The 27,150-nt window shown below is 40.1% G+C and overlaps 1 protein-coding gene across 6 annotated transcripts; it reads right to left on the bottom strand.

The window, feature by feature from the left end:
• Positions 1-11: 11 nt before the first annotated feature.
• On the bottom strand, positions 12-22,695 carry impg1b (interphotoreceptor matrix proteoglycan 1b). Of its 6 annotated transcripts, XM_079694776.1 has the most exons (19): positions 22,304-22,694; positions 15,658-15,873; positions 14,475-14,641; positions 14,312-14,340; positions 13,981-14,015; positions 13,820-13,863; positions 13,581-13,730; positions 12,348-12,406; positions 11,985-12,178; positions 11,539-11,889; positions 9,568-10,079; positions 9,114-9,203; positions 4,459-4,678; positions 3,860-4,070; positions 2,258-2,443; positions 1,949-2,132; positions 1,450-1,533; positions 1,231-1,249; positions 12-127 (listed from the first exon to the last, which is right to left on the bottom strand). In XM_079694776.1, the coding sequence occupies exons 1-19, from the start codon at positions 22,368-22,370 to the stop codon at positions 108-110; spliced, it is 2,838 nt and encodes a 945-aa protein (XP_079550902.1). In that variant the 5' UTR covers positions 22,371-22,694; the 3' UTR covers positions 12-107. The 6 variants fall into 6 exon arrangements, 5 of the variants coding, with proteins under 5 accessions (XP_079550902.1, XP_079550901.1, XP_079550905.1 ...); XR_013810521.1 differs by lacking the exon at positions 1,949-2,132 and having other exon boundaries at positions 22,304-22,695; XM_079694775.1 differs by lacking the exon at positions 1,231-1,249.
• Positions 22,696-27,150: the final 4,455 nt, after the last annotated feature.

A 27,150-nucleotide genomic window follows, 5' to 3' on the forward strand; every position in this document is an offset into this window, starting at 1 on the left:
AACAGCAGCTTCAGTGTCGTCCGCTCCTCAAACGAACACGGTGCCGTCACACTGTTTCTTCAAAGCATTCGCTATCCGAGGACTTTAACATACAGCACGTCCTGTATTCATTTGGGGGTCGCCATGTCTAGAGGAGACAAGAAGGATAATTAAATGATACAATAAATGACAGTACACTTTTATAAGTACATCTACAAGATATCTGCTTTTTATAAAAATCAATCAAATATTCACTTAAAGGTCCCATGTCATGCTTTTCCGGTTATTAACCGTCCCCCTTGTGTGTTATGAAGGTTTTTATGCATGTAAACGGTCTGCAGAGTCAAAACCCTCAAAGTACACCCTGTAGCGAGTAAAACTCTAACACAGAAAATACCTCCCCAAAACGCCTCGTTGGAGATACGTCACTGTCCATTGATTCTTCCGGGTAACTCATGATGTCATGCGTTACCCGGAACCAAATGGACCAATCCGTGGAGCCGTTACATTAGGTCCGCGGAGCCGTTACGTTAAGCCCCCGCTGATTGGTCCAAATTGACCAATCCACGGACTTCCTCACACACACACTCAGTGCAGGCAGCTCTGCTGATCTCTCCTCCCTGGCTGCAGGCTGATAACAGACAGTTGGGATCGCGGCGAAATTCTCTCTGCAGACCCATTCTCACATCGTTTATCAACCTTTTTCTTACTCAATATCAAGCCACACTTATTGTTTTTACTTCGGCTGTGACTTTGTGTGTGCTCAGGGTGAGTTTGGCTGTGTATCGCTAAACAAGGAAACCACACCTCCACGGAGCTCAGCGCGATTCACAACGTCCCGACCAATCAGAGCACACTGTGCTCACAGGGAGGGTGGGGGCTGGAGCTATTGGCGCTACAACGAGCCGTTAAAGGCAGAGAGTGAAATTCAGTGAATACACGTAGTTTACAGAGGTGCTGTATGAGAAACCAAAGTGATTTTGGAAAATTGCACAATATAAATCTATTCTAGTAGACCTCAACAATGGAATTATGATCAGTGGAAATGGCCATGACATGGGACCTTTAAACTCGAAAAAGGGGCTCTTTTCATTTGCGGGAGCACCAAGAGTTCAAACCATGGAAATCATTTGAAGGTTAATATTTGATTATTTCCCATGATTTATTTTAAGGTAATGTTAAACGGTATTTAAATGATCAAAAAGTCAACATTGATTGGGTTTATCGGTGAATGAGGCACAGGAGTTTTACCTTTGTTCGAATCATAGAGCTGTAAAATATTTGATATAAAAAAGGTTATTGAATATACACTGTAAGAAACACTTACAATCCTCCTTGAATGTCTGGAGTAAAAGGTCTCTGAGATACTTTCTTCTTAGTGGGTTTCATTACAACACACAAAAGGTCCCCACAATTTCTCCATTTAACTTTTCCAATAAATCAACAATCAGATGTCCCCCGTGTCCTCACCTCGTTGTGCGGTATACAGTGATGGAAGTCCACTATTTCTGAGACTAACTTTTCTGATCTTGTGGTGTAGAGTTGTCGGGGTATCTGTGGAAACAAGAGGAGACAGCATGCTTCATTAATATATGATAGAGCCAGAGGCAATGTGAACAAAAGCCTGCAAAATCACTGGTAGGGATCTCCAGGAGAGAAAAATCTACCACAGGAGATTAGACCTACAGCAACTCAGAGCTCACTGTTAAAACTATAAACCACTGTTGGACTTGCATCAAAAGTCCTCAAAGTTTAGGATGGGAAACCTAAAAGTTAGAGAATGTGATTGACTGTGGCAGTTCAGGGCAGTGAATATAAAGCTCTAAATGCACAAAAATAAAACGTAAGGAGGATGAGAGGAAAGAAAACAAGCCAATTTGTTGCAGAGAGTTTGTTCGAGTGCATTAGTTTATATTAGTGGAGTTGAGGTTAGTAGTTTAGTTATTTGTGCACAGGAAGCACAGGATACCTCAATACTCAGATGTATGTTTTCAATTGAGGGAAAATGTTCTTGTTCAGACCGCTGGGATTGGGAGGAGGTAGAGCTTGAAGGGTATGGCAATGTGGACACTTGAGTTAAGACACCATCATCATTCTCAAATACTGGGTTCACCCTCAAAGTATTCTCAAAGGCATAGGGGGCAAGGCTGTGCCTACAATGTAAAGGAGATGGGGGGGGTACACACACACACACCAATGAGAATACAACACATCACAACATCACTGCAAAGGTAACAAGCTGAGACTAAAGATGTTGAATAAAAAGACTCGTACTTACACCAAAGTGATAGCCTTTACGGGCCTTATACATTTCTTGTTAATGAATAGCAAAATGCCGATGATGGCACAAACAAAGCAGAGGCTTCCCACGAGGCATGTTATAATTAGCGGGGGGTCGAGGGGCACCGACACCAGCTCGTCGCAGCGCTCTCCGTGGTAGTGCCAGTATTTACCTACAGGGCATCTGGAAGAGATGAGAAACGCACATAGATCAGAGAGAAGCGCCCTGTAAGCACAACCCAACAGTGTGCACATCATTATCACTCCTACCGTCTGGGAGGTGGTGCAACTTTAATACATTCATCAGGATGATGTAGTCTTACATTCACATAAAACTGACAACCAATTAAAACATTACAGATGTTTTCGTGATAATTCTATATTTTTAAATTCAAATGAAACTGAATGAGCCTTGATTTGCCACAACATCCTGTTTTCAACATGAATATATCAAATCTTTAGATTATCAGCTTTTACAGTACATCTAAGCCAGTGGTTCTCAAACTTTTTCTGTCAGGCCCCCCCTTTGAAGAAAAAAAAAAGTCGGGCCCCCCCAACACAAATAGTCAGGCTCAGTAGCTCAGGTAGCTTGACGTTTCATAGAGGGTGCTCAAACATTTAGGGTTTCCCATTAATGTACCGGTCGCTACAGTGGAATTTTCTACTGCAACATTCCCCAAGCATATACACAATGTACCTGCGACTGTTACAATGAAGGCTCGATAATCAGCTCACGGCATATAGGTGTAAGCAGGGGTAAAGTGCTATTTTTATAGGTGGTGTGTGGACCTCACATAGGGGGGTCCGGGGGCAAGCTCCCCCCCGAGAAGATTTATTTTTAAATATTGAAGTTAAATGCATCAATCTGGTGCACTTTGAGAGCAAAATGAAGAGATCTATGGATACATCTCTCAACACGTAATAGTACTGTACTGCATCATATTATTTTCGAATCAATAATTTTTGAAATTATGATCTTTTTTTTTTTTTTTTTTAAAAGTGTTTTAACAATTTTTCCTCCTGGTCTCCCGCACCCCACCTGGCACGCCCCCCACTTTGAGAACCACAGATCTAAGACAAGTTGTTCTTCATGTTCTTATTAGTGGATTAAGACATCCACTATTTCCCTGTTTCAAAAGTGCTGATTCTCTGTCTGTTACTTTAAATGAAAATAAGGAGCCACTCCCCACGCCACTCTGAGAGATATTTGGTTAAAAAGAACACAATGGTGCTCTAGGAGGAGATTCAGGTGATCAGGTGGGGGGGGGGGGGTTACCTTGGTTGGTGATTGGCTAATGGTTACACAAGCCAAAACATCGTTATGACATCATAAAGTGGCCAAAATCTGATCGGCTTATTTTCAGACAGTTTTTTATATAAATGGATCAGGACAAAAAGTGAGCCAATATTTTTTCCTGAAACTTTCAGAATCTCTTTACACAGAGGGGACACATGTTTATGTATAAAATACATGAGAAAGTGGATTTTGCATAACAGGTGACCTTTAAAACATATGATGTACTTTGGAAAATTCTACTTCAAAATGTAAAACTGAAGTCTTGTGATCTGTGTTTCCTTCCATTCGTCAGTGTCTGTGTACCTGCAGGTGGGTCCGTGCCCTGGGATTATTTCACACAGGCCGTCGTTCAGGCAGTAGTCGGGATGCAGAGAACAGACGCTCTGACACGGCAGGCCGTCCACCATGGAGTATCCCGGGACGCACACACACTCTGCCTCTCCGGTCCAGCGGTTCACCGTGCAGTGGGAGAAATCGTTGCAGGCCAGGAACTTACAGGGCTCTGCTTGGTCGGCTGACACCAGCAGAGAGGAGGTTGGGGAAGGGGAGAGAGGTTTTGAAGAAATAAAGGGCAGAGAGAGGGAGAGGCTCATTAAAATTAACGCAGTTTGCAACTCAATGAATCCGAGAAATTAAAGAGCATTTTGATGGATGTGAATGATAGTGTCTGCAAACCCAATAATGCATTTAATAAGGTTACATAGAGTCATGAAATTGTCCATTTCTACTGAGCATCACCTACAGACTGCAGAGTGAGGAAGCGTGATGTTGACAGGAGCTCTGACCTTGTAGCATGAATAAACATGACGGACAGATATTTTCTTTTCTCTGCCTGAGTTCTACATCCTGTAATCACACAGAACACAAACAGTGATTCTACTGAATAGGCGACGACGTTTCACCTGGTTCTATTTCCAAGGAGCGACTGTCAATCTTGATGTCGAGCCGTTTGGAAGCGGCGTTGCAGAAGTCTTCGAGCACGCAGTGAACAGCTTCTGTGACGTTGTAAGGTACCGGTTTGTCCAGCTTCATCTTGCTGTTCACCACAACGCTGCCGTTCCTGAAGTTCAGAACTTCCAGTTGCTTGAATCCAGTCAAATTGGATTGTAGATAAGGCAGAAGCTGCGTGTAAGAAAGAAGAAAGCAAATTATTATCTTATTTTATTTAATCTGTTTATTGAACTATTCCCTTTACTTTTTTCGGAGGATGTACTGTATTCCTCATTTGAAAAAAAGTATAGTCTTTGTGTAGTTAGTTATCAGTTACTTTGAAAGCAGCACTCAAGCAAGATTTCATGTTACAGGGTAAAAAGGCAATTATTCTCTTAAAATTAGGAGAAGAAAGTGTCCCTCTTGGATATTTAGGTTATGAAATTATGTCAGATTAATATCAGTAAAGATCTGTTTCCCCCCCAGAGAAGTTATCAACCCGTTCAGCAGAGACCACATTTACCTGTGGTTTAACTCAGGACCGAGGTTGTCGAAGCACTGCTGATATTGAATTATTCAGGTCACATTTTTACAGAGTGAATGCTATGAAGAGTTCATAATTAAATGTTGATGCAAGCATGAAATCCTGCCATTACTGCGCTGACTTTGAAATTAGATCTAGAACACAATTATATACAAACATAGAAGGTGCTATTTCTAGTAGAGGAAGAGCCCGAGAACACATGATGAAAAGATGAGACACTTAAAAAGACTTGTATGCATCGCAATTTCCAAATAAATCTATAATACATGATGTTTAGTGAAGGCTTTTATCTTAAGTGCCTTACAGTAATGCATGCACAATATATTGTCAGGTTAAGTATCTCTGCATTATCCCACCTACACTCACGTACAAAGCTGAAGCAAAGACTTGATCTTAAAGGACAAAGAAATGTGGAAGGTTGTGGGCAAAACAGTAAAAACAAAACTGCAGTGACACAGGGTAGATGGTGCTCATTTAGAAACACTTTACTTTCTCTTGCCCGTTTCCAATAAATCAACAAACGTATTAGTATTTTAATATCTGTTATACCAAGTTAGCCTAGCTTTGCAGAATAGCAATAACATCCATTGATTTCAAATGAAATAATGACGAAGAAATACAGTTTTACAACTTATAAAACTGTTCTGATTAAATCAAGTTTATGCATCCACATTCGCACTAATCATTTGAGTTTTCCACACAGACCAAAAATATTCCAAGTCTCAAGACGTAGCTCAGATAACTGAGAAAACAAGCTCTAAAGGCTATGGACTCTCACTGATGACTGTGCTGATATTTAGGAGGGGAAGGAAGTCAACCAACTGAGGTAATGGACCCGCATCAATGTTCATCGAACTGAGCCGCTCTCCTTCCAGCCACTTCACGTTCACTACGGCCCAGGCCAACATCAAACAGCTGCAGAGTGAGAGCGGGAGATTACGCTGCTTTAGCTGGCCTGGCTCTGGAGCAGGAGATAAGAGGCCTTAAGGAGCTCTGCTCTGATCAGGTTACTTCACTTATCACAAGCAGACGGTTTACTGGGGGCTAGTTCTCTACAGCTAATAGTCTCCAAGAAAGCACACGAAGGGCCAACAGCCCAGACAAATGGACAACAGCCTGCAGTGCAAACGGACACACAGCTTGCTGTTTGGCCATCCATTTGTCTCAATGCAAAATGTCAGCCGCTTCACATCCAGTGCAAATTAGATACCAATCTGTAGCTCTGTGGCCTTCATCACAAGGTCAAAGCAAACACAACAAACCTCAGTGCAGTGTGTACGGTGGACTGAGGAACAACACTGCAGACAGCGTCACACCAACACTTCCATCATTTCACTCTCTGACACCATCACATCACATGCTTCTCTGAGGTTACACCACTGTATCTACTGGTTCTTGTTTTGAAAAAACCTAATGATACCTCCCTTCTCTCATGTTGAGAAAAAAAAAGAAAAGTCATAAAAAATATTAAGCTGCCATGAAAATGATTTACTGTGGCAAATAAAGTCATTCCAATCTCCATGTCCAATTGTATTGGTTGCTTCACAAACCAGTAGGTACAGGAGTAATGGAGGCCAAGGCAAACACTGGGAATTGCAATCCACTGCAGGCTAATAGTCCATATATATGTATACACATATATGAGACAGTGGATGTACAGTGTCATAAATGGGGTGCAATATCCAGTAAAACATTCCATTATGTCCATTTAAATGGGCTGCAGAATATATCTATATATTATTTTACATCTCTTCTTTCACTTACTAGCTTTTCAGTGATGTATACACCATCTCAAACATGTTTCTTCTCTACCTGAATAGCCCATTTAAAAGGAAGTAATATTTACTATTCCTAACGGGAAGTGAGAATAGACAGTATACGGCAAATACTTACCAGCTCAAACGTCTGACAACATTAGTTTTGCCGGGACGCTTAACAAGTTGATTAATGAGGAAAGCTCAAGTAACCACAGTTTGGGCAACCATTAAGATTGGAGATGGAGTGTTGTTTTCATTATTGATTCAGATGTTTGCCTCTCATATGCATCTTTGTGTAATGTGCCTCTAAAAATATGTACTACCCATTGTATTCTCTTATACAGTGCAGACATTATTTTGTGACATGAAAACAAATAGGAAACTAGTGCTTTCGGTTCCAGGATACAAATACAAAACAAAAATGGTTCATAACATGAATCTATAAAACCATTCCGTCTTGTATAGAACTCTAACTATTTAGTGAAAATTCTTGAGATGTTCTAAAAAATAAAACCCATTAGGAACCATTTTCCTTAAGTAGAAAACTATCATCACCACCCAGAATAAATCAGAACACTAAGCCCACCTGTAGTAGCACACATCTCCTCAGCCCCATGGCATCGCAGCAAACACACAATCCAGTTTGTATCGAGGCACTTTGTCAGTCTGAGGCCAAGGTCTTATATAACAGATCGCCCTGCACAAGCCTAAAAATATGTCCCCTTATTTAACCTCGGGGTAAGCGTTGAAACTAAATAACGTTGTCAAGTGATGCTTCATTCGCTGATGCACACTAATAAGGATCCCCACCTACTTACCAGCTGCTAATGCAAATTTAAACTGTTATTCAGAGAGAAAAGAGCAATGTGGCCTATTTGCCAAAACAAACGGGAAGATTACAGTATTGATTCGCAATATGCGCATTCACACAAAAGCTCCAAAACAAAATGACCTCGACCATTTTATTGCATTGTCTTGTTGCCTATAGTATTACATACAAATACTATGTCAATAACACCAAATGACCAACATGCGTACAGATGTACCCTGACTGATGTCTCACTAAGCCGATTGGAACCATTAATAGCACAATGTGTGTGCTGCTGGAACCGAACATAATTACTCAAAGCTTCTTACCACAAGTCACAAACCTCCTACAGTCCCACATGACTAAGGCAGAAGTCTCAAGATTCAGACTACTCCTGGCTAGCCCTTTACCATGTACAAAGCAACATTTTTGCATCATTAACTGCATCAAACTGCATGATTTTCCTTGTAAACCTATGATCACATTGCTCAGCTCCGCATTAATTAATTCACTTAACAAATGTATCTTTAAGGCTTCAAAACATGCACAGTGGTCCATGTGATAGACACACAAAAACAGCAATCAGATGTAAACTCTACACATGAACACAAACATAACAGCTGATATATAATGACAAGTGTGTGCTTCACACAGCAGAGAGCTTGTCTGTACAAACAAATGACATCAGTGGTATTACTTACAATGTTGTATGAGGAAATAGTTAAACATTTGTGGAAACAAAGTTATTTGCTTTGTTGCCAAGAGTTAGAGGAGAAGATTGATATCACTCTCACCATCACTCTGTGTCCACTAAATATGAACCTACAAACAGCAGACCGTTAGCTTAGCATAAAAACTTGAAACAGGGGGAAAAGCTAGCCTGACTATGTGCAAATGTAACAAAATCCACCTTGTGTAAAATTTGAATTTGTGATTCAACAGGGGTGTCACTGCCAACAGTATCAGAGACCATTGTGTTACTTTTTATAAAGAGTCATGCTAGCTATTTGCTTTATTTCCAGTGTTAATGCTAAGCTAACTGGCTGACGGCTCCAGGTACATATTGAATCAACAGATATGAAATTGGTATCATTTGTCTAATCTTTTGTAGTATTAATTAAGACTGTTAACGTATTTATCTCTTTCAAAAATCTTTGGATTTTTATAGCCCAGAACCTTTTACACTTCCCTTGCAGACACAAATCATACAAAAAGACAAGCTAAAATACATCAAACAGAATCAAAACATTCCCTGATAAAGACAAAACGTTAGCACAACAAAGTTAAGGCAAACACACAAAAGCAAGCTTTGATAACAGACATGAGTAGCTGCAGCAGAAAGGTAAAACGTCTAATGTAAGGTCAAAAGGAAAACTGAAAACTAAAGTTAACTGTTTTCAGAAAGGTGAGGTGCTCTCAGATTGTTAGATACTGCATTTTGAAAAGGTTAGATAAGAAATAGAAAAATCATGCTCTCTCTGAGGCATTGGAAATGTAGTTCCAATATGGAAGAAATACCGGTATGGAGGCTAAAATCTTCTGTCTCCTAGGCCCAGATTTACTGTGAGTTCCAGGGTTTGGCGAGTTTCTGGACCCAGAGTGCTGTGTCTGATTGAAACAGAATTAATTCTTTATAATGTTACCACAATGGCTCGTCTGAAAAGAAATCCTCATAACAGTTTGATACAAAAAAATAATTTGTTGAAGAAAAAATATAAAACCATAAAATTACCTGTCCCTTTAATGATAAAAAAAGATTGCGCATAAGGCTCACTGCAAAGCGCATCCTTACCTTTGCAGGACAAACAGATTTAGAGTAAGCACCAATTTGGGGCTACGGTTAAAAATATATTTCTATCTCTAAAAAATAAACAAATACTTTTGTCACACATTTCAGCTTGGGCTATGAAAGCAAATATGAAAACAAAGAATGCAAAATCATGATATCCAGCACAAAAGCGTGTGTACCTACCAGCTCAAGAAAGGTATGCTCCAGTGATTTATACTCTGGGGAGCTCTTGTTGAACAGGTCGTCAGAAAACATCATGTTAGTGACCCTCAAGCTAAAGAAAACCACTAACTCTTTGCCCGCGTCCACGGCGGCCATCAGAGGGGTGCTGCCTTGCCTCATGGCAGGTGATGCCGTGGATCCGTACGGGTGTTCGTCGGACTCTGAGGACAATCCACTGCCGCTCTCCTCTTCCAGAGAGTCGATCGTGTTCTCCTCCGTCCCGTTCTGACTCGACCCTACATCGTCTTGAATGTTGGAGTTCTCCGGAGGCAGGTCTCCACCAGACTCAGCCCGGTCCTCGCCACTCTCTGAAGGGGAAGGCAAATATTCCTCTTCTGTTTCTGGTTCAATGCCTTGGACGACATCCTCCTGAGATGATGGTGTTGATGGTGTTGACACTGGGACCGCAGTCTCTTCTGGTTGGAAGTCTGGAGGTGCTAAGGGATGTTCTTCAGTAACTTCTGGTTCAGATTCTTGTCAAAATAAGACATCAGAAAACAAGTTTTAATAGAAGAATTAGTTGTTTTGTTTAAAAGGAACATAGAGATAGACCAGCTGTTGTTGTAGATATACAAAGGTTACATTACATTACATCTCACTGATTTGATGATTTGACTACAGGTTAAGGAGCTAGATTTGCTTCCAAAAGTAAGATAAAAAGATTGATACCACTCATGTTTCTGAACTAAGAATAGATCCAGGTGGCAACTAGCATAGCGTAGCACTAAGACTGGAAGCAGAAGCTACCCTGCATGGTCATTACGCAACTGGCTGAATAAAACTAAAACTGCCAGTAAATATATATTTGTTTAAGTTTTTCATGTGAGGTTTCTCTTTCTTTCTTTTTTCAATATTTAAATGCAAAGCTTTTTTATGGCGGCACAAATCCATCCATTTGGAATGCATCAGATGTCTAGTGCATCATTTCATACATTAAACTCAGCTTGACACGCCTGATACATATGGTTTCTTTAGATTTGCTACTAGAAAATGAAGTTCTGCAGGTTTGAACAAAGTTTGTCCGCACAGCATGAGTTTGTAATGACTCAAGCACAAGCAGGCGGCTGCTTGTTAATGGGCTTTAATATGATGTATTGCCTCAGCAGGGAGCATCTCCATTTGCAAAACTGAACCATCAAGTCTAATTGTGCTGCCGGTTCCATTTCCTTTGAGAGGCGAGTGTTCTGTGCAGATATGATGGGAAAGGAACAAAATGGATCACTCTTTATTTGGACAGTGCTGTGCTGACATTCAGAATCAAGTGACTTTAATATGTCACTAGAAAGTAGAAAATGTGGATTTCTTGTGACACTTGTAATAATTTAAAACTAAGTTGAACATTCAATACCCAGTTAAATTAACTGTTAGTTTTGGAGCTACATAAGAGCTTACATAATGTGTGAAGATACTTCTCATCACCCAATAAGTGTGGATCAATACTAGAAAAATTGAATGAAGCGTTGTTAAATAATGATAAAATAACATTAAGGATAGTTTAGGTTCCCTTAGTTAAACCAGTTTAGTTATTCATAACTTTATCACCTCTTTAATTTCCCATCAGCAGTCAATTACTTTCCAGATCCTTTCTATTTTCTTACTATTATCCAATCACCACTAAAATAAGATTTCACTTCTTACTTTTACTGGCATGGGGATTTTCTCGATCAGCTGTTTCAGCCTCTTGTGTCTCTAGATAATACTTCAACCTCCCTCCCCTTTCCCACCATCAGCAGAATCAGGACTAAGGAACCAGAGCATGACAGCAAAGTGTGGTTCGATCCTGAGGTACTTCCTGTTTTCTGTCAATAGATCTAATTGTAGTCTAAACCTCAATCTAAAGTTTGGCTACTCAATAAAGCTTTGAATTCTTTAATGTGTTGCTCCTGATTGAACTTCAAAAACAACACTTAGCGGCCGTAGAATAAGCCTTACCGTCCGTCACCTGCTCCTCAGGTTCAGCCTCACCGCTGTCAACGTGCTCGGTTGGCGGCTGCTCCTCCAGATCCTCCACTGCAGACTCTTCTGTGGATTCCTCCTCTACCACGTCCATTAGAGGAGTGTCATCATCAGTGATGGCAGGAATGCTTTCTGGGAGGATGTTTGGGATGAAAGGCACGAAGGTGTGTGTTTCTGGTTTGACTGTAAAAGCTTCCAAGGCGTTTTCTAGCACTGCCACAGTGGGAAAGAAACTTCGGGTGGGAGGTTTGTCCTCCGTAGGTGGCCTTGTGGTGTCGTCCTCAACTGGGTTCATGCCAAGCTCCGCAACTGGGTAGATTGTGGTTACTGAAAAGGATGAGTTAAAACACTTCCAGTTTTAAAATCCTGTTCTGAGCCAGATAATAAATGTTTTATCCAATTAAATATGATATCATGCTTACCACTCTCAAAGCTGAGTGTGTCTATGTCCACTGGTAGTGATGTCTCTTGCTTCAAGGCCTTTACGATGATTTGCTTCAGTTTAGGAGCACTCGTATCCTCGTCCATGTCAAGCTCCTCAAGAACATCAGGTTCGTCGTTGAGCTCAGTTTCTCCATTGAAGACCACAGCGTAACGCACCGACACATCCTCTGAGCTGTGCAACACAACAATCATGTTAGAAACTCTCATAACAGATATAGCTAACTGGAAATGGATGACTGGTAACCCAATAGTGGAGATTGTTGGTGATGTAATTGTTTATCCTGATATTTTTAGTATTTTAAGGCTTCAATAAAACAAATCATCACGAAAACTACACCCACCGATATCCCAGCACACGAATCTCTTTGAATCCTGGAACATCTGCAAACACACGACGCATCTAAAAGAAAAAAGATTAACATGAACATGATAATGAAAATAACCAATGTGTTGCGGCACACTTTCAGTATAATTGAACCTAAAAGCATGGTTGAGAGGCAGAGGCGGTTATATTTAAAGATTTACTGTACCTAAAATGCAACAAAAAAAAGACTTGTCAATACATGTTTTCTTTTACAGAAAATCCAAAGTGGACAGGTATGCAGACACACCAGACACACACTAAGGTCCTAACAAGCAGAAAGTGAAGTGACCTGTATAAGTGTAATGGAGCTGATTAGAGGGATTGGGAACGGGTGTTTATTTGGGTGTGGAGCTCAGGTGATGGATAAAGGTGGACACACTGAAGACACCGAGGAGGAAGGGGGGGAAAGGCTCGGAAACGCCAGGAAGCATTAGCAGCAGCTGGCTTGCGGCATGTCAAAAGGGAAAGTAATGTTGATGTTAGTAGACAGCCATGATATCTTGATTTATCTACCCAGCAACAACATTTAAAATAATACATTCCCACCATGTTTGCAGGCTTGACATTAAAGTTTTAAGAATGAACCTGAAACCAAATGTGTTTAATTTCTTTGATAATATAAAAAAAAAACACGCATCAAAACTGCCTTTCTGCAGTGGTTGCACTGTGTAATTCCAACTTCCAGGTCATTTAACACCAGTAGAAGAGCTGCGTTTAGAGCCTCTTTCAATGCCTTCTTAGTCAGAGATAATCTATATGATTAGATCTTACTATTTCAGGCTTGTGGCCATTTAGAAGTCTTACCTAAAGACCTCTGGTTTGCGACCTTAAAGCTGTTAAATCAATCACGGTGAGTTTGACATTTAACAATACAAGGCCAGAGAAGCTGGCAATCACATTGAGTCCATTGTGAGGAATGTTGCATAATGAACACTGCAGTGAAAGAAGGGAAGAATAGTCACGGAGTCATTTAGATGGATTTGTTTGCTTTATTAAGAGGTTACAGGTGACCAAAAAGAAACCTGTGTGTGAAAGTTTGTAATTTAAACCTCAGTATATCTCACTTTTCCTGCAGAGTTTCCTCACCCTCAGTAACATCTTAAAAAGCTTCTTAAACACAGCTCTGCTAGGATGTGGGTTCCTGTGTTTGTATATAAGGCAAGGAAGAGACAGTTGATATTTACTTTGGGTCTGAACACTTGGCTCTTACCTTTTCTGTGAGCTCTTGTCTGATTTCACTGTACTCCACTGCCTGGGGGTCACTGAGCAGCTTGGTGAACGCCGGATCTGAGATGGTTACACTGAAATGGATAACATACTCCGCAAAGTTCTCTTTGATCATGTTGGGGTCTTCGTCGTTCTGGCAAAAAAAGAAAACGACTGTGGTTAGACAGTGTCAACTGATTTTGATAATGTTTTGATCGTTAAAACCTTTGTGGGTTCACTCACGTTATCCTGAGTTGGTAGCACAATCATTGGGGGTGTCCAGGTGCCTGAGACCAAAAACAACTCATTATTTAATGGTGTTATGAAAATGTTGAGATAGCTTCTAAGATGATAAACATATTGAAATGCTTTCATTAAACATTGTGTGTTAGGGTTCAACTCACAATCAATTCCTGACTCTGTGGTTCCAGCAAAAACTCTGAAAATAAAAATGTTTGTTACAAATGCAGTTGAATACTTGCTGTATCAAATGTGAGAGTTATAGAAGAATCCTCAAGCTTAAAACCAATATGTATTTTTTGCCTAGTATCCCAAATGTATATTTTCTAGCTAGGATAGCAAAAAGGTTTAGTTGGTTTGACATTTTCATTGCCTCTCCTGAAATCACACTGGAAATAATGTACCACTTTGCAATGTTAAACAAATCAACTGTGAACTTATTTTGATTTAACTGTATTGAGTTCAGTCACACTTGTACACAGCAAATGTACATACCCTTCAACTTCACCTTGCTCGGCTACCCTCTGGAAATAAGAAAGTTACCGATTATTCACAATCACTCTGAATGCTGATTTAAAACTGCCTCACAGTTTGAACACATTTCGTGAGAGGAGGCTGGTCAGTGAAGATATTTTGGCTGTGTTGGTGCTGCACTCACGCGGGCCACCAGGTCCAGATGCTCCTGAGAGCTGCTGAAGTTCTGGGCCAGGTCGTCCATGCAGAGGTTTTCATGCTGGCAGGTGTAGAGCCAGGCTCTGTACTCCTCTGAGTTCGGCGATCGGTCCAAGAAGATCCGAAACGCTTCCCAAATTGCTTCCTGGCAAACTAAAGAGATGTCATGTCATTTTATGGATTTTTCTTTTTGACTCCTCTCAGAAAATATTGGAGCAAACACTGGAATAAGTGCAAATATGAGACACAATCTAATATCTTAGACAAAAAGATATTGTGATGACTTGAGATGGCATAACATTTATTTGCAACAAGGGCAGAAAGGATGAAAATGGAGCATGGAGATATCAAAGGACTACGGATAAATAGGATTTGTGATTGATGGCATGTCTGTATTTGGAGACTTTGCTTTGATATATAGATTATTGTTTCCTCAGAAACATTTCACTGAGTTTCACATTCGACACAATGTTTTTGATAAATCACAATATATATTTAACATGATATAAATGGGACAGAACAAAAAGGCAGGAATGCCTGTTTCAGTAAATGTCAAACTGTATATTTAATTCTTCGTCTGTCCATGACATTTTTACTAATATTACAATCATGAGCACAGAGACTCCCTGGAACTAAACTGTGTTTTATCTTCCTCTGTGGGGGAAACAAGCTCCACATTGTCCAATATCGTGATGCCTGTGGGAAATGTATTCTCTGACAAACTAATTTCTGGAACGAAGCGATTACATCCAATACAGCAAATTAATCTGCCTCATTTTAAAATCCTACGCCATAGCAGCTGTTGTGGAACAGTTCGTATTACTTTTCCATTGTAACAAGAAAAGTGGCAATCTCTGCCTCTTAAATCATCTATAATTCATCTCACTTGGACAAAGCATATTTGCATATAACGTCATGATATCATGTGCTACAGTATGTGCATATCCATCCATTGATAAGATTTAGAGAATCATACATAATTTGAGGGGATTAGATTCAGTTTCACCGAAACATCAAAAGGGAACGCTGATTAAGTGCTTTATTCTCATTTGACAGTCAATGTTTTATGAAAGGCTTATTGAATTCATATTGGATGTCCTAATTATGCATCAAGTTACATTTACTTCATTAAAAAAACCCTAACTTAGTATAAGCTTACACAAGTTTACCTCTGAGTTTGTAATAGGCCCGATGGCTGCCGATGACTGCTTTCATCGTCTCCTGCGGACACACTTTGACCCCCGTGGTGAGGAGCGGCGACCTCTTATTCCGATGTCCATTCTGCTCCGCTCTGACATTTGTGGTGTGTCTGATCGGTCTGGAGGATTCTAGAAAGTATCGGTACTTCACATCCCTGAGTCCCGAAAAACCGTGGTCATGTATTTCTACAAGAGAAAATGTAAGTTTAGAAAATAAATATAATCTTTACATTATTCAGCTTGAGTTATCATACGACGTAAGTCATATAAGTAGCTGGAATTAAGTTGAGGTCAAAGAAAACAATTTCTGCTAAAAGGTTAGCAATGATTGAGATTCAGATCTAAACATTTCAGATGTGTGCATCTTACACTGGACTAGGGCTGCTCGATTATGGCAGAAATCATAATCTCGATTATTTGGGTCAATAATTGATATCACGATTATTAAAAACGATTATCCATTTACTTTGAAAACATCAATTTATTGGAGAAAAAAAATTTGAACATTACGTTTTTAACAGTTGATTACCTTGAACTTTAAGTATAACTCAACTGAAAAACCAATACAAAAAAAAAATCGTTTTATTTCGATTACGTTGTTTTCTTAATCGTTGCAAGCCATAATCGTAATTGCGATTAAAATACGATTAATTGAGCAGCCCTGCACTGGACCGTAATTTGTATTCATGTACCTTTGTTATTCATGTTTTATTACCTTTGCTTTTAAATGAGTGTTTTTCAAAAGCCATTTTATAATATGTTTCTTAATGCTCTTAATGTCTTTAATTTGTGTAAAGCATTATATTATTAAACTTGCCTTGCCTTGATCATGCTAGTGACATTTCTTGTTGGTTTTTGTGTTAATTATTATAATTAACAACTGACAGAGGGCAGCACCTAACCAAAGCACTTATTTGTTTCTTTTACTGTTGGAAATGTCAAAACATAACAATTTAATTACTTGTTATGTCAATAATGTAAATTTAAAAAATGGTGCTCATCTTATTCATTAAGTTGTTATAGATTAACCATGACATGTTACTTGTTACGTTTGTCTGACAGTACAATGACAAACCTATAACACAATAAGACAAACAATTGGAAGGAGAAGTGGGTAACAGTGTCATGCAAGCGAGTCTATTTGACATGTAGTGTGACTATAGGAACACATGCATCCCCATGATCTTACATCAGCACATGCTTTGGTCCGACATATATATATGTGCAACTTCCTTTATCTTTAAGGGTATATTAGATTTTTACATGTACACTTTAGGCAAGTTGCCTTTTTCTCCCTATATATAAAGGCAAACTCAATATTATTCACGGCAACACAACGCTAAACATGTAATATCCCAAACAAAGGGTTGTTTTAAAAAAGAAGGGGGAAAAAGTATGATAAACCACACCGGGAGTAACACGCATCATGTGAAACAGCAACACACGCGGTTATGTCACAGTGGTGTCATCAAGGGTTATCTCATAATTGGCTTGGGGCTTTGAATATTGACAGGAAGCTTATCCTGTGCACGTGGTTATGTAGACGTTGGTGTAAAACAAAAAAACATCTTCGAGTATCATTTTTTAAAGATGCTGTGATTTTATACAGTGACCCATGGCTACACCGGTTCAGTTTAGAACTGATGCGGCCTCTTTTGCATACATTGTTATGGATATGTAAAGTTAAATCACTGAAGCTCCCTTTAAATATCTAGCTTTAACCAGGAACCAGGCATTGAACGCCAACAACCACAGAGTAGAATTAAACTTGACAGACACCGAATCCAACACGTTCATACTTAATAGCATCTGTCCAGTCCTCTTACTGTAAGTTAACTGCTGCTTGCTCTGCCTATAATTAGCATCTGGCTTTGCAGTGAAAGGTATATTATACACAGAGGATCCTAGAGTTTATTTTGTATACAATGGAGTGAAGACAAATCCTCTGCATGTGGGATTTTGCAACAACTAAAAAAGGTGCAATGAGTTACTTGAGGTTTCAAATTCACTGTAGTGTAAAAATGTCTAGGGCCTTTACGACTGGAAGGTTGTCATTTTGAATGATTGGAAAGTGCAGAGATGTGTAGAGAAAGTGAATGAGTAACATTCTTCTCCCTCAGGTTCAGTGGTTGAGATGCCCTTGAGCAACTTGACCCACGTTGCACTACTGAAGCTGCTCAGTGGCTCACAGTGTCATTGGGTGTTTCTCAATCGCGAGTAAAGCTGCTGCAGAGCCACTATTTCAAGCATACTACGTCATCGAGTGCCGCCGAAGTACTGTTCCAATCTCCAGCATACTTGGAAATCTACCGAGCCCGGCATACTTCGTTAGGAGAAATTTCGAGGCTACACATGTGTAGACTCCGCGGTCTTAAAATCCCCGCAATGCTTTGCGCACGGACCAATTTCCCCAAATCTGTGGCGGAAAATGTAAGGCGGGGCCTCTCATATGACGCACACCTGCACACTTGCTAGCCTGTTTCACTCTTCGTTTTCCGAATGCCAGGAAGGATTCATGCCTAGCTTCTGAAGGAAGTGACTCGGAAGACATGTGCTACCAAGCAAGCGTACTACTCGCGATTGAGAAACACCCAGTGTGAGGTTGTGCTGGGCAGCGTCCAGGTGTGAATTTGCAGAAACTCATGCATGAGGATTACAGTTGAAGCAGGATGTGCGTGCACGGTGAATCTCAAAGAAATTAAAATTAGTTACAGGTGGATAACCCGCAAAAACATCACATCTTACCGAAATATGTCCATGTATTATAATATTGGGAGCCGGGATGAAACCCTCTTTAATGGTCACACATGCAGAGCTCACAGCACACACAGTGAAATGTGTTCTCTGCATTTAACCAATCCTAGTACCAGGAGTCTAGTACTAGGAGCAATGGGCAGCTATTGTACAGCGCCCGGGGAGCAATGGGAGTGGGGGGGGGTTGTCCGGTGCCTTGCTCAAGGGCACCACGGCAGGGGCCAGGAGGTGAACTCCAAGTAGCAGTCCACACTCCATATTTAGGTCTGGTTGGGGACTTGAACCAACGACCCTGCGAATCCCAGTCCAAGTCCCTACTGACTGAGCCACTGCCGGATTATTTGACTAAAATGCTGCACACATGAGGAGGAGTGCCCTCATTTTCTGATCATCTTAGTAAAAAAGAAAACTACCATGACCGCCCTGACAGTAAGGTGATTCCACTCCATTACACAAGCCAGTGTGCCACTCAACCATCAATAACAGTCACCCCTTGGTAATTTTAAAAGAAAGGTACTCATTGGGATGCCAGGTGGCAGACCTTGAATGACTTTATAAGACAATAAGCCTACATTTATTCACCCCATCTTGCAGACTTGAGGTCATTTGACCTAATTAATTGACTATTTCCTCTAAATAAGGGGACAATAAAGGTAACTGAGAAAAGAGAGCTTTTAGCTGGAGATGGAACATTGTTGTGAAGATAAACAAGATAAGGGGTACATGCAGGCTCCAACGTTGTGTATATTTTAGACAAGTGAATAAGCTAGCTAATGCAAAGAAACACACGGGCCCTGCCACCCTTAATACAAAAATATATATATATAGGTGTATCGTATTAGATAATAAAAAATGGTGAACTTGGATTTGAAACAGAGTGAATGCGAAGAAAATATATATATAACGAAATAAGAGTGGAATGGAGTTCTTGTTTGGATAACATGCATGTATAGTGATAATAAAATTACAGTAATAATGAGCTTAGTTGATTGTTACATGCCATAGTGTTTGTGTGGGTGTGTGTGTCTTTCTCTCTCTCCCTCTGATTCCCCAGGTGCAGCCTGATTGTCTCCAGGTGCAGCCTCTCCCCAGGTGCTCCCAATCCTCAATCAGGGCCTCTATAAAGGACCTGAGGAAGGCTGCAGTGGTCTCTCTCCTTCTCCTCTGGCTGCATGTGTGCATCATGTCTCTGTCTCTGTCTCTGTCTCTGTCTCTGTCTCTGTCTCTGTCTCTGTCTCTGTCTCTGTCTCTGTCTCTGTCTCTGTCTCTGTCTCTGTGTGAGGCCTGTGTTTTTGTGAATTGTTAGATGTGCTCCAGTTTACCTTTTCGTGTATTGTTTATTTTAGTTTGCTATGCAAGTTGGCTGGTGATCCCTTTTTTCTTTTGTCCATTAAAACATCACTTTGTGGCTTCAGTAGACAGTTTCCTCTCTTTCTCTCGCCCGGTTATTTTTGTGTTTTGTTACTTCCCTTTGTACCCCTAGCCCAGTAGGGAACGTAACATGATCAATGCTTGATTAGTTGATAGTCGGTGAACTGTAAAAGGATGACAAAGACGCTGGTTTAGGGAGGGGAGATTTTTTTAGTACATCTTTGTAAACTACTGTCTACACATTTGTTTGTTGAATCGCGATCCTATTTTGGCATAAATGCAAAATGCAGCATTCATATTCTTAGCTATGTGGTAGGCGAGTTGTAAACAATCCCAGCATGCACTGAGGCAATACATACATTCTTGACCTTAAATGTTAGGTGTGTTTTTGCATGGTGACTGGTGTGATTTTGTTCTAAAACTGTTTCCACAATTTCATTACTGTTGGTGGCTGATGTGTGAGGTTCCCCACATGGACGAATAAACACATTCATTCAAAGTGATAACCAGAAGCTAATTCAATGGCATATGATCTGGCCTAATTGGTCTTTTAAAGTTATAATCTTGGAGTAGGTTGTAGACCTTTTTCTCTCTCATTTCTTAAGGTTAAATTAGTTTTGGTTATTTTTCTTTACAATTTCTTTTTTTTAAATGTCTATTTTATTTGAATGTGTTAGGCAAGATTTCAATGGTGAATTTACAATAACCTGGACGTTATTATCTAAATAAAAAAAACGTCATTATGAAATAAGAATATGGGTCAATTGGGTATGAAAAATTGTAAACATATTTAATTCAAAATAAACGATCTGGGTCATGTTAGAGCTATCTGTCAAAAGGTCTGCTCTTATACAGGTTTGCTCATAAGGACTTGGTCTAAGACTCATGTCAAATTGTAGGCATTTAGGTCTGGATGTGTACTGCTGTGCTACTAGTCAATATTTTGGTAATAAGCATTAAAATAAGAATTGTGAAAAATTGGTAGAACTAGAAACGAAAACAAATAAGCAGTGAATCACTGGCCGTTTCTCAATCGCGAGGATGCTTGCTTGGTAGCACATGTCTTCCGAGTCACTTCCTTCAGAAGCTAGGCAAGAATCCTTCCTGGCATTCGGAAAACGAAGAGTGGAACAGGCTAGCAAGTGTGCAGGTGTGCGTCATATGAGAGGCCCCGCCTTACATTTTCCGCCACAGATTTGGGGAAATTGGTTCGTGCGCAAAGCATTGTGGGGATTTGAAGGACGCAAAGTCTTCCCATGTGCAGCCTCGAAATTACCCCCAAACCAAGGACGCGGCCTCGGTGGAATTCCAAGTATGCTGGAGATTGGAACAGTCCTTCGGCGGCACTCGATGATGTAGTATCCTTGAAATATTGGCTTGGAAGCCAGTTTCCTCGCGATTGAGAAACGGCCACTGTTTTGCACGAAAACAAATACCTCTACAATGAACAATATTGTTTTCCACAAATCTTAATTTGGCCGAACACCAAGAACATGCAAAGAATGTGTGGGCATTGACAGTTCAGCCTGCAGCTTTGTTGGCAAAATGATCCCCCAGTTCAGTGTCAGGCAGACCCATTCACCCGGTAAATCCTCCACTTCCAAACATTTCAGCAGGTGGTCTGACATTCGCCAAATCATGTGCGTTTCCTATAATAGTCACGGCAGTAAGAAAACATTTTAATGGGTATTTTTTGGAATATTGGTCAACTTGAAACCTGACTTGCACACGCAGACACACAAGAGCCCGAGTGAGGGGAGGGAGTGTTGGAGCGAGCCTTAATGCTCGGTGCAGCCGCAAAAAGGCCTCAAAGCAGAATTACAAGCCAGAAAAGATTAGCGTCCTGCGACACTGGGAACAGAATGGCTTTTGTTTCCTTCGGGATAATGAGCTCACCCGGGCACATCACACTGAACGAGACAACCAGTGCAGAGGCAAATGTTATCACTGACGAAATGATACTATCTTCCTCTGTTAACATCTATTATATGCCTCTGCTTGATAATTCATAGTGAATAGTCATGGCCATAAAAATGGCTCGCTGGCTGCTTGACATTTAAAAAAGATAAATCAAAGATCTGTTTGAGGATGAGCAAGCATTTTGAAGTTTACTGAGGGAGATTTTTAAATTGCTGAGTCATGCAAAATGTTAACTGTAAAACCATGTTGCCCTTGAAGTGCATCTCAAACACTTTAACTATTTGAAAACAATAATTTGAATGGTGACTTTTCTCAATTTCACAAAGTTTGGTCCTTCTTAAGAGCAGGTGTGTAAAAGGCCTTTAGACATTTATTGTTGGCTAACTAGGTTGTTGAATGAATTAGCTCTGTACTGGCTAAAAGTGGAGCCTTAGAGAGTTAGATTGTTGAAACTTGCATCTACTGAAACTTGTGTGAAAATAAACAAAATGTCTTTCTCCAAACACAACAAAAAGGCAATAACTAAAGTGAAATGTTAATAGGAAAACAAACCTCCCTATAGGATTCTTACCTTTGATTCGACTTGCTTGGAGGGTAAACAGACACAGAGTGAGGAATATTCCTGACTTCAAAAGCATGATGCGCTTATTTATGTGGTTCTCAAGCCCGAAGTTTTCATTTGTAAAGAGACTTGTTGCAGACAACAAGAAAATCCAGGGTCTCTTTATCTTGAGTCCATTAACAGAATGTCCATCAGTCTCTTCATCTGTGCCGACAAGTTCTTCAGCTCATTAGCCCGTAACAAAAAGAGGTCGTCCAGTCCAGTCCTATCTGTGCTCCAGTTCAGTTTTTCAGCAGCAGTGAGATCCTAGGGAACCGAGGGGGCTGCATGGGTGGATGAGCAGAGCCGCCGGGGAGGGAGGAGAGGACGGAGACGGTGAACGGATAGAATTCTGGCTCGGGAGTTTCCCTGTCAGTGTCACAACAGTGACGTGGTTAAAAAAGCAGGCTGGGTTTTGCGTCTAATCCCTTTACCTTCTTCTTGCGGCTTGTAATCCCTCCTGGGCCACGTGGGCGCCTGGCCTCATCCTGTAAGCCACCTTCTGGACCCTCATCTGTCAGATCAACAAACTTGGGGATCTGCCTACCAGCCCAGAACAGATATCCACTGCCAACAGTAGATACCTAGCACCAAGATCATTACAATTTCAGTTGCCAAGTGAGGTCAGGATTGCAGCTTTTGTGTTGTTAACCCAGATACATGTCAAACAATGTGCCTCACTCACTGCCAAGTGAAGGCCTGTTTTCGCATTGTTAAGAGCAGTGTCAAAATACCCCCTTCCTTTCTCCTGTTGTTGGCTGTTAAAGAGGAAAAGTTGAATCCTCCTCTTCTGCTATCTGCGCTGTTTCCTCTGAAATAGAGCAAACATGTCGTTTTGATGCTCAATTATTCCATATTTGCCCATCCACGATAGGTTGATGTTTCTTCACAGAAGAGCAGCTTCTCAGCCAAGACTTCTGTTTCTTAGTTCTCTTTGAAGGTTGGGATGCTGAAGCTGATGGCTGTGTGATGGAGACGGGTAGAGACAGTGGTGGCATGTGTGGCCTCTCCTGTTATGATGTGTCGGGGGGGAAAGGCTCCATATTGTTAGTCTCCACCCTTGCCTCTTGGAGGAGGATTAGCTGCCCTTGTTGGTTGTTAACAATTTGCTGCAGTAAATAAGCCTCTTCAACAGCAAGCTAATCCATCCAGGCTGTTTTCTGACACAGTAATCTTAGCTGATTGTTGTACCCCATTAGGAGTGACATAGTATTATTCGGTTGTTTGACCACTAGAAGGCAGAAGTTGTCTCGACAAACAGCTTATTAACATGTTGTGACCACAGAACAGCATGCAAAACCTGGTATTGTCGACTACAGCAAAAAGACTACAGCTGACCTGTTTGAATGTAGCTTTAAAATCCTAAAGCAGAGATCAGAGACCAATACTGAATTGAAGACTATCGTTATATCTCTCATTCGATATCTTTATTTGTGATGCTTGATTACTGAGAGATACGTGTTGCTTACCTTTCTCAGATGGTTGGTTAGAGGTCAGATAACTCTATTCTGAAGTTCGTAGAATATGACGTCCATGCTCGTCACAGCACCACTCGTTGTCAAAAACTCTAAAAGAAAAATGGCTGTCAGCTAAAGCAAATGAAACAATTCATTTGGACATTCATCTCAGTGAAAAGGATAAGGGTGATCACAATAATGTTGATATCTGTCTTTGCACGAAAGAACTTGACATTTCCACAGTAGTCAGAAGAACTTCCTTAATCTCTGCTTGACTAGAAAGGCACACATAAATAGGTGATATCAGGTACTGATTGTCACAGTGTGACTGAGAAGATTATAAAACGAAACTATATTCATATTCTGTCCATGTACTGTATATTCTGAAAGGAGCCCTGATACACCCACACCAACATTTGTGAGGAATGCTTTTTTACATGCCGACTTTTTTTCTTGTTTACGTAGCAGACTTCACTTTCATAGGTAGTTTAAACTGACAATTTAGAGTTAACAATATATATCTAGCAACAAGGTTGATTGTGCTGAGCCCTTTTTGTACACCTGAATGCTCAGGTTTCTATATTCAAACCTGAGCATTCAGGTATGTAACCCTGACCCTAATCCTTCAGGATTAGGGTCAGGGTTACAGATCAGGTCTCTTTCAAGCCTAAATCAAAGATTTTAGGTTCAGGGTGAGGACATTTGACATCCTATCCTAATTGTTTTTATTAGGTCTAAAATAAGCTGGCACTAATGCAACATCATTGCTACATTTTAGCTTGATTTATGCACAAAAACTGCCAAATGTTGTAGCTTGGTCTTGTAGTTAAATAATGTATTTTTAAATTCACTGTATATTCATGAGAAACTTTGATATTGTTCCCAAGATAAACAAATCCTTGTCAGTTTTAAGCAGAATCCAGCTCAGACGAGCTTGACCTTCTCCCACTGGCTGATAACTTGAATCATTGTCCAATTAGAGAGGTCAGTTTAAATTATGCAACAGAGGGAAAGTGGTACTTGCCATCTGTCAGAAGGGGTTATTTCATTAGGGACAGAGCCTAGGAGTCTCTGGCTGGCAGAATCTGGCACAGCAAAACACACCTCTGCTGTGAGATCCATGCAGTGGTGTAATGTAACTGAGTACATTTATTCAAGTGCTGTACTCAAGTAAAAAACATTTAGGTACCTGTACTTTACATGAGTATGTTCACACTATGCTACTATATGCTTTCACTCCACTACATTTTGTAGGCAAATGTTGTACTTTTAACTCCACTAAATGTTACATTTGACATATTGAGTTTATCACTTTGCAGATGTAGGTCCTTAATTCCAAATTATAAATCAAGAAACATTATAATATATTATTATAAGTTTAACTACCCAGTATTATATACAGCAATTATAATAAACTTGCAACATTTAAGTTATGAACACAAACATGCAACAATTATTTTTGTAAAATAATGTCAGTGTATGAATACCCAATACATACACCCAGTGCTTAAAATGGCTATTTTGCATAATGCGTTCTCTTACTTTTTACAATTAAAGTATGATATATATATTTTTTTTTACTTAAGTCCAGTTTTGATGCAGAACTTTTAAAGGTGAATGTTAGTGGATTACCGGAGCTGTATTAGATTAACATCGACACATGCTTATTGTAGTTGTAAGTGCACTGTCTTGCAGCCTGTAGCACCATCCTTGATGAAGCATAATGTGTGGGCTGGACCTGTATTTTTCAGGAAAGGAGTGAGCAGAGGGTATAGTTGTCGAGTCTTGTTCTGTTTTCTGTGGCTATCTGCCTCACCCTCTCAGACTTTCAGTAACGCACGCTACTAAAGAGACCCGCTACCATGGAAACCAAACAATGGTGTAGCTGTATTAAAGTCCGAGTGGAAACAGTCCTGAGTAAATCTGATTTTGTCAGAAATCGGGAGAAATGCAAGGCAAGGAAAGGCAAGTTTATTTATATAGCACCTTTCAACACAAGGCAATTCAAAGTGCTTTACAAAAAATGAAAGACATTAAGAAAATGACATTTAAAATCAGTCATTAAAAAGAAAAGATAATAAAATAAACATTAAAAGAAAAAAGACATGGATAAAAGTTACAGTGCAGTTTAAAATGTGAATAGTTCAATTAAAAGCAGCGACAAAAAGAAAAGTCTTCAGCCTGGATTTAAAAGTAGTAAGAGTTGCAGCGGACCTGCAGGTTTCTGGGAGTTTGTTCCAGATATTTGGAGCATAATAACTGAATGCTGCTTTACCATGTTTAGTTCGGACTCTGGGGACAGAAAGCTGACCAGTCCCTGAAGACCTGAGAGATCTGGATGGTTCATAATTTAGCAGGAGGTCAGAAATGTATTTTGGGCCTAATCCATTCAAAGCTTTATAAACCAGCAGCAGTATTTTGAAATCTATTCTTTGACATACAGGAAGCCAGTGTAAAAACTTCAGAACAGGAGTGATGTGATCCACTTTCTTAGTGTTGGTAAGGACTCGAGCAGCAGTGTTCTGAATCAGCTGCAGCTTTCTAATGGATTTTTTAGTGAGACCTGTGAAGACACCATTACAGTAGTCCAGTCTACTGCATGGACACGTTTTTCCAAATCCTGCTGTGAAATTAGTCTTTTAATCCTAGATATGTTATTTAGGTGATAGTAGGCTGATTTAGTAACTGTTTTAATGTGACTGTTGAAACTCAGGTCAGAGTCCATGACTACACCTAGATTTCTGGCTTTATCTGTTGTTTTGAACATTGCAGACTGAAGCTCAGCGCTAACTTTTAAACGTTCTGCCTAGGCTCCAAAAACCATTACCTCAGTTTTATCTTTGTTTAATTGGAGAAAGTTCCGACACATCCAGTCATTGATTTGTTCAATGCACTTACTCAGTGAATTGGAGCATAGTTTCCTGGTGAAATTGTTACGTAAATTTGTGTGTCATCCGCATAGCTATGGTAACTTATTTTGTTGTTTTTCATCATCCGAACCAGTGGTAGCATGTAGATGTTAAAGAGAAGAGGCCCCAAGATGGAGCCTTGAGGAACCCCACATGTCATATTTGTCAACTCAGATGTGTATTTACCTATAGAAACAAAGTTTTTGCTGTCCTTTAAGTAGGATTCAAACCAATTTAGAACTGTTGCAGAAATTCGGGGGAAATATCAATCAATCAATCAATCAATGTTTATTTATATAGCCCAATATCACAAAGGTTACATTTGTCTCAGTGGACTTCACAGTTTGTACAGAATATCAGTATGACAATACGACACCCTCTGTCCTTAGACCCTCACATCGTACAAGGAAAAACTTCCAGAGAAAGCCCCACAGTTTAAAGGGAAAAATGG

This window comes from Notothenia rossii, assembly GCF_949606895.1.
Source record: "Notothenia rossii genome assembly, chromosome: 7".
Classification (NCBI taxonomy): Eukaryota; Metazoa; Chordata; class Actinopteri; order Perciformes; family Nototheniidae; genus Notothenia; species Notothenia rossii.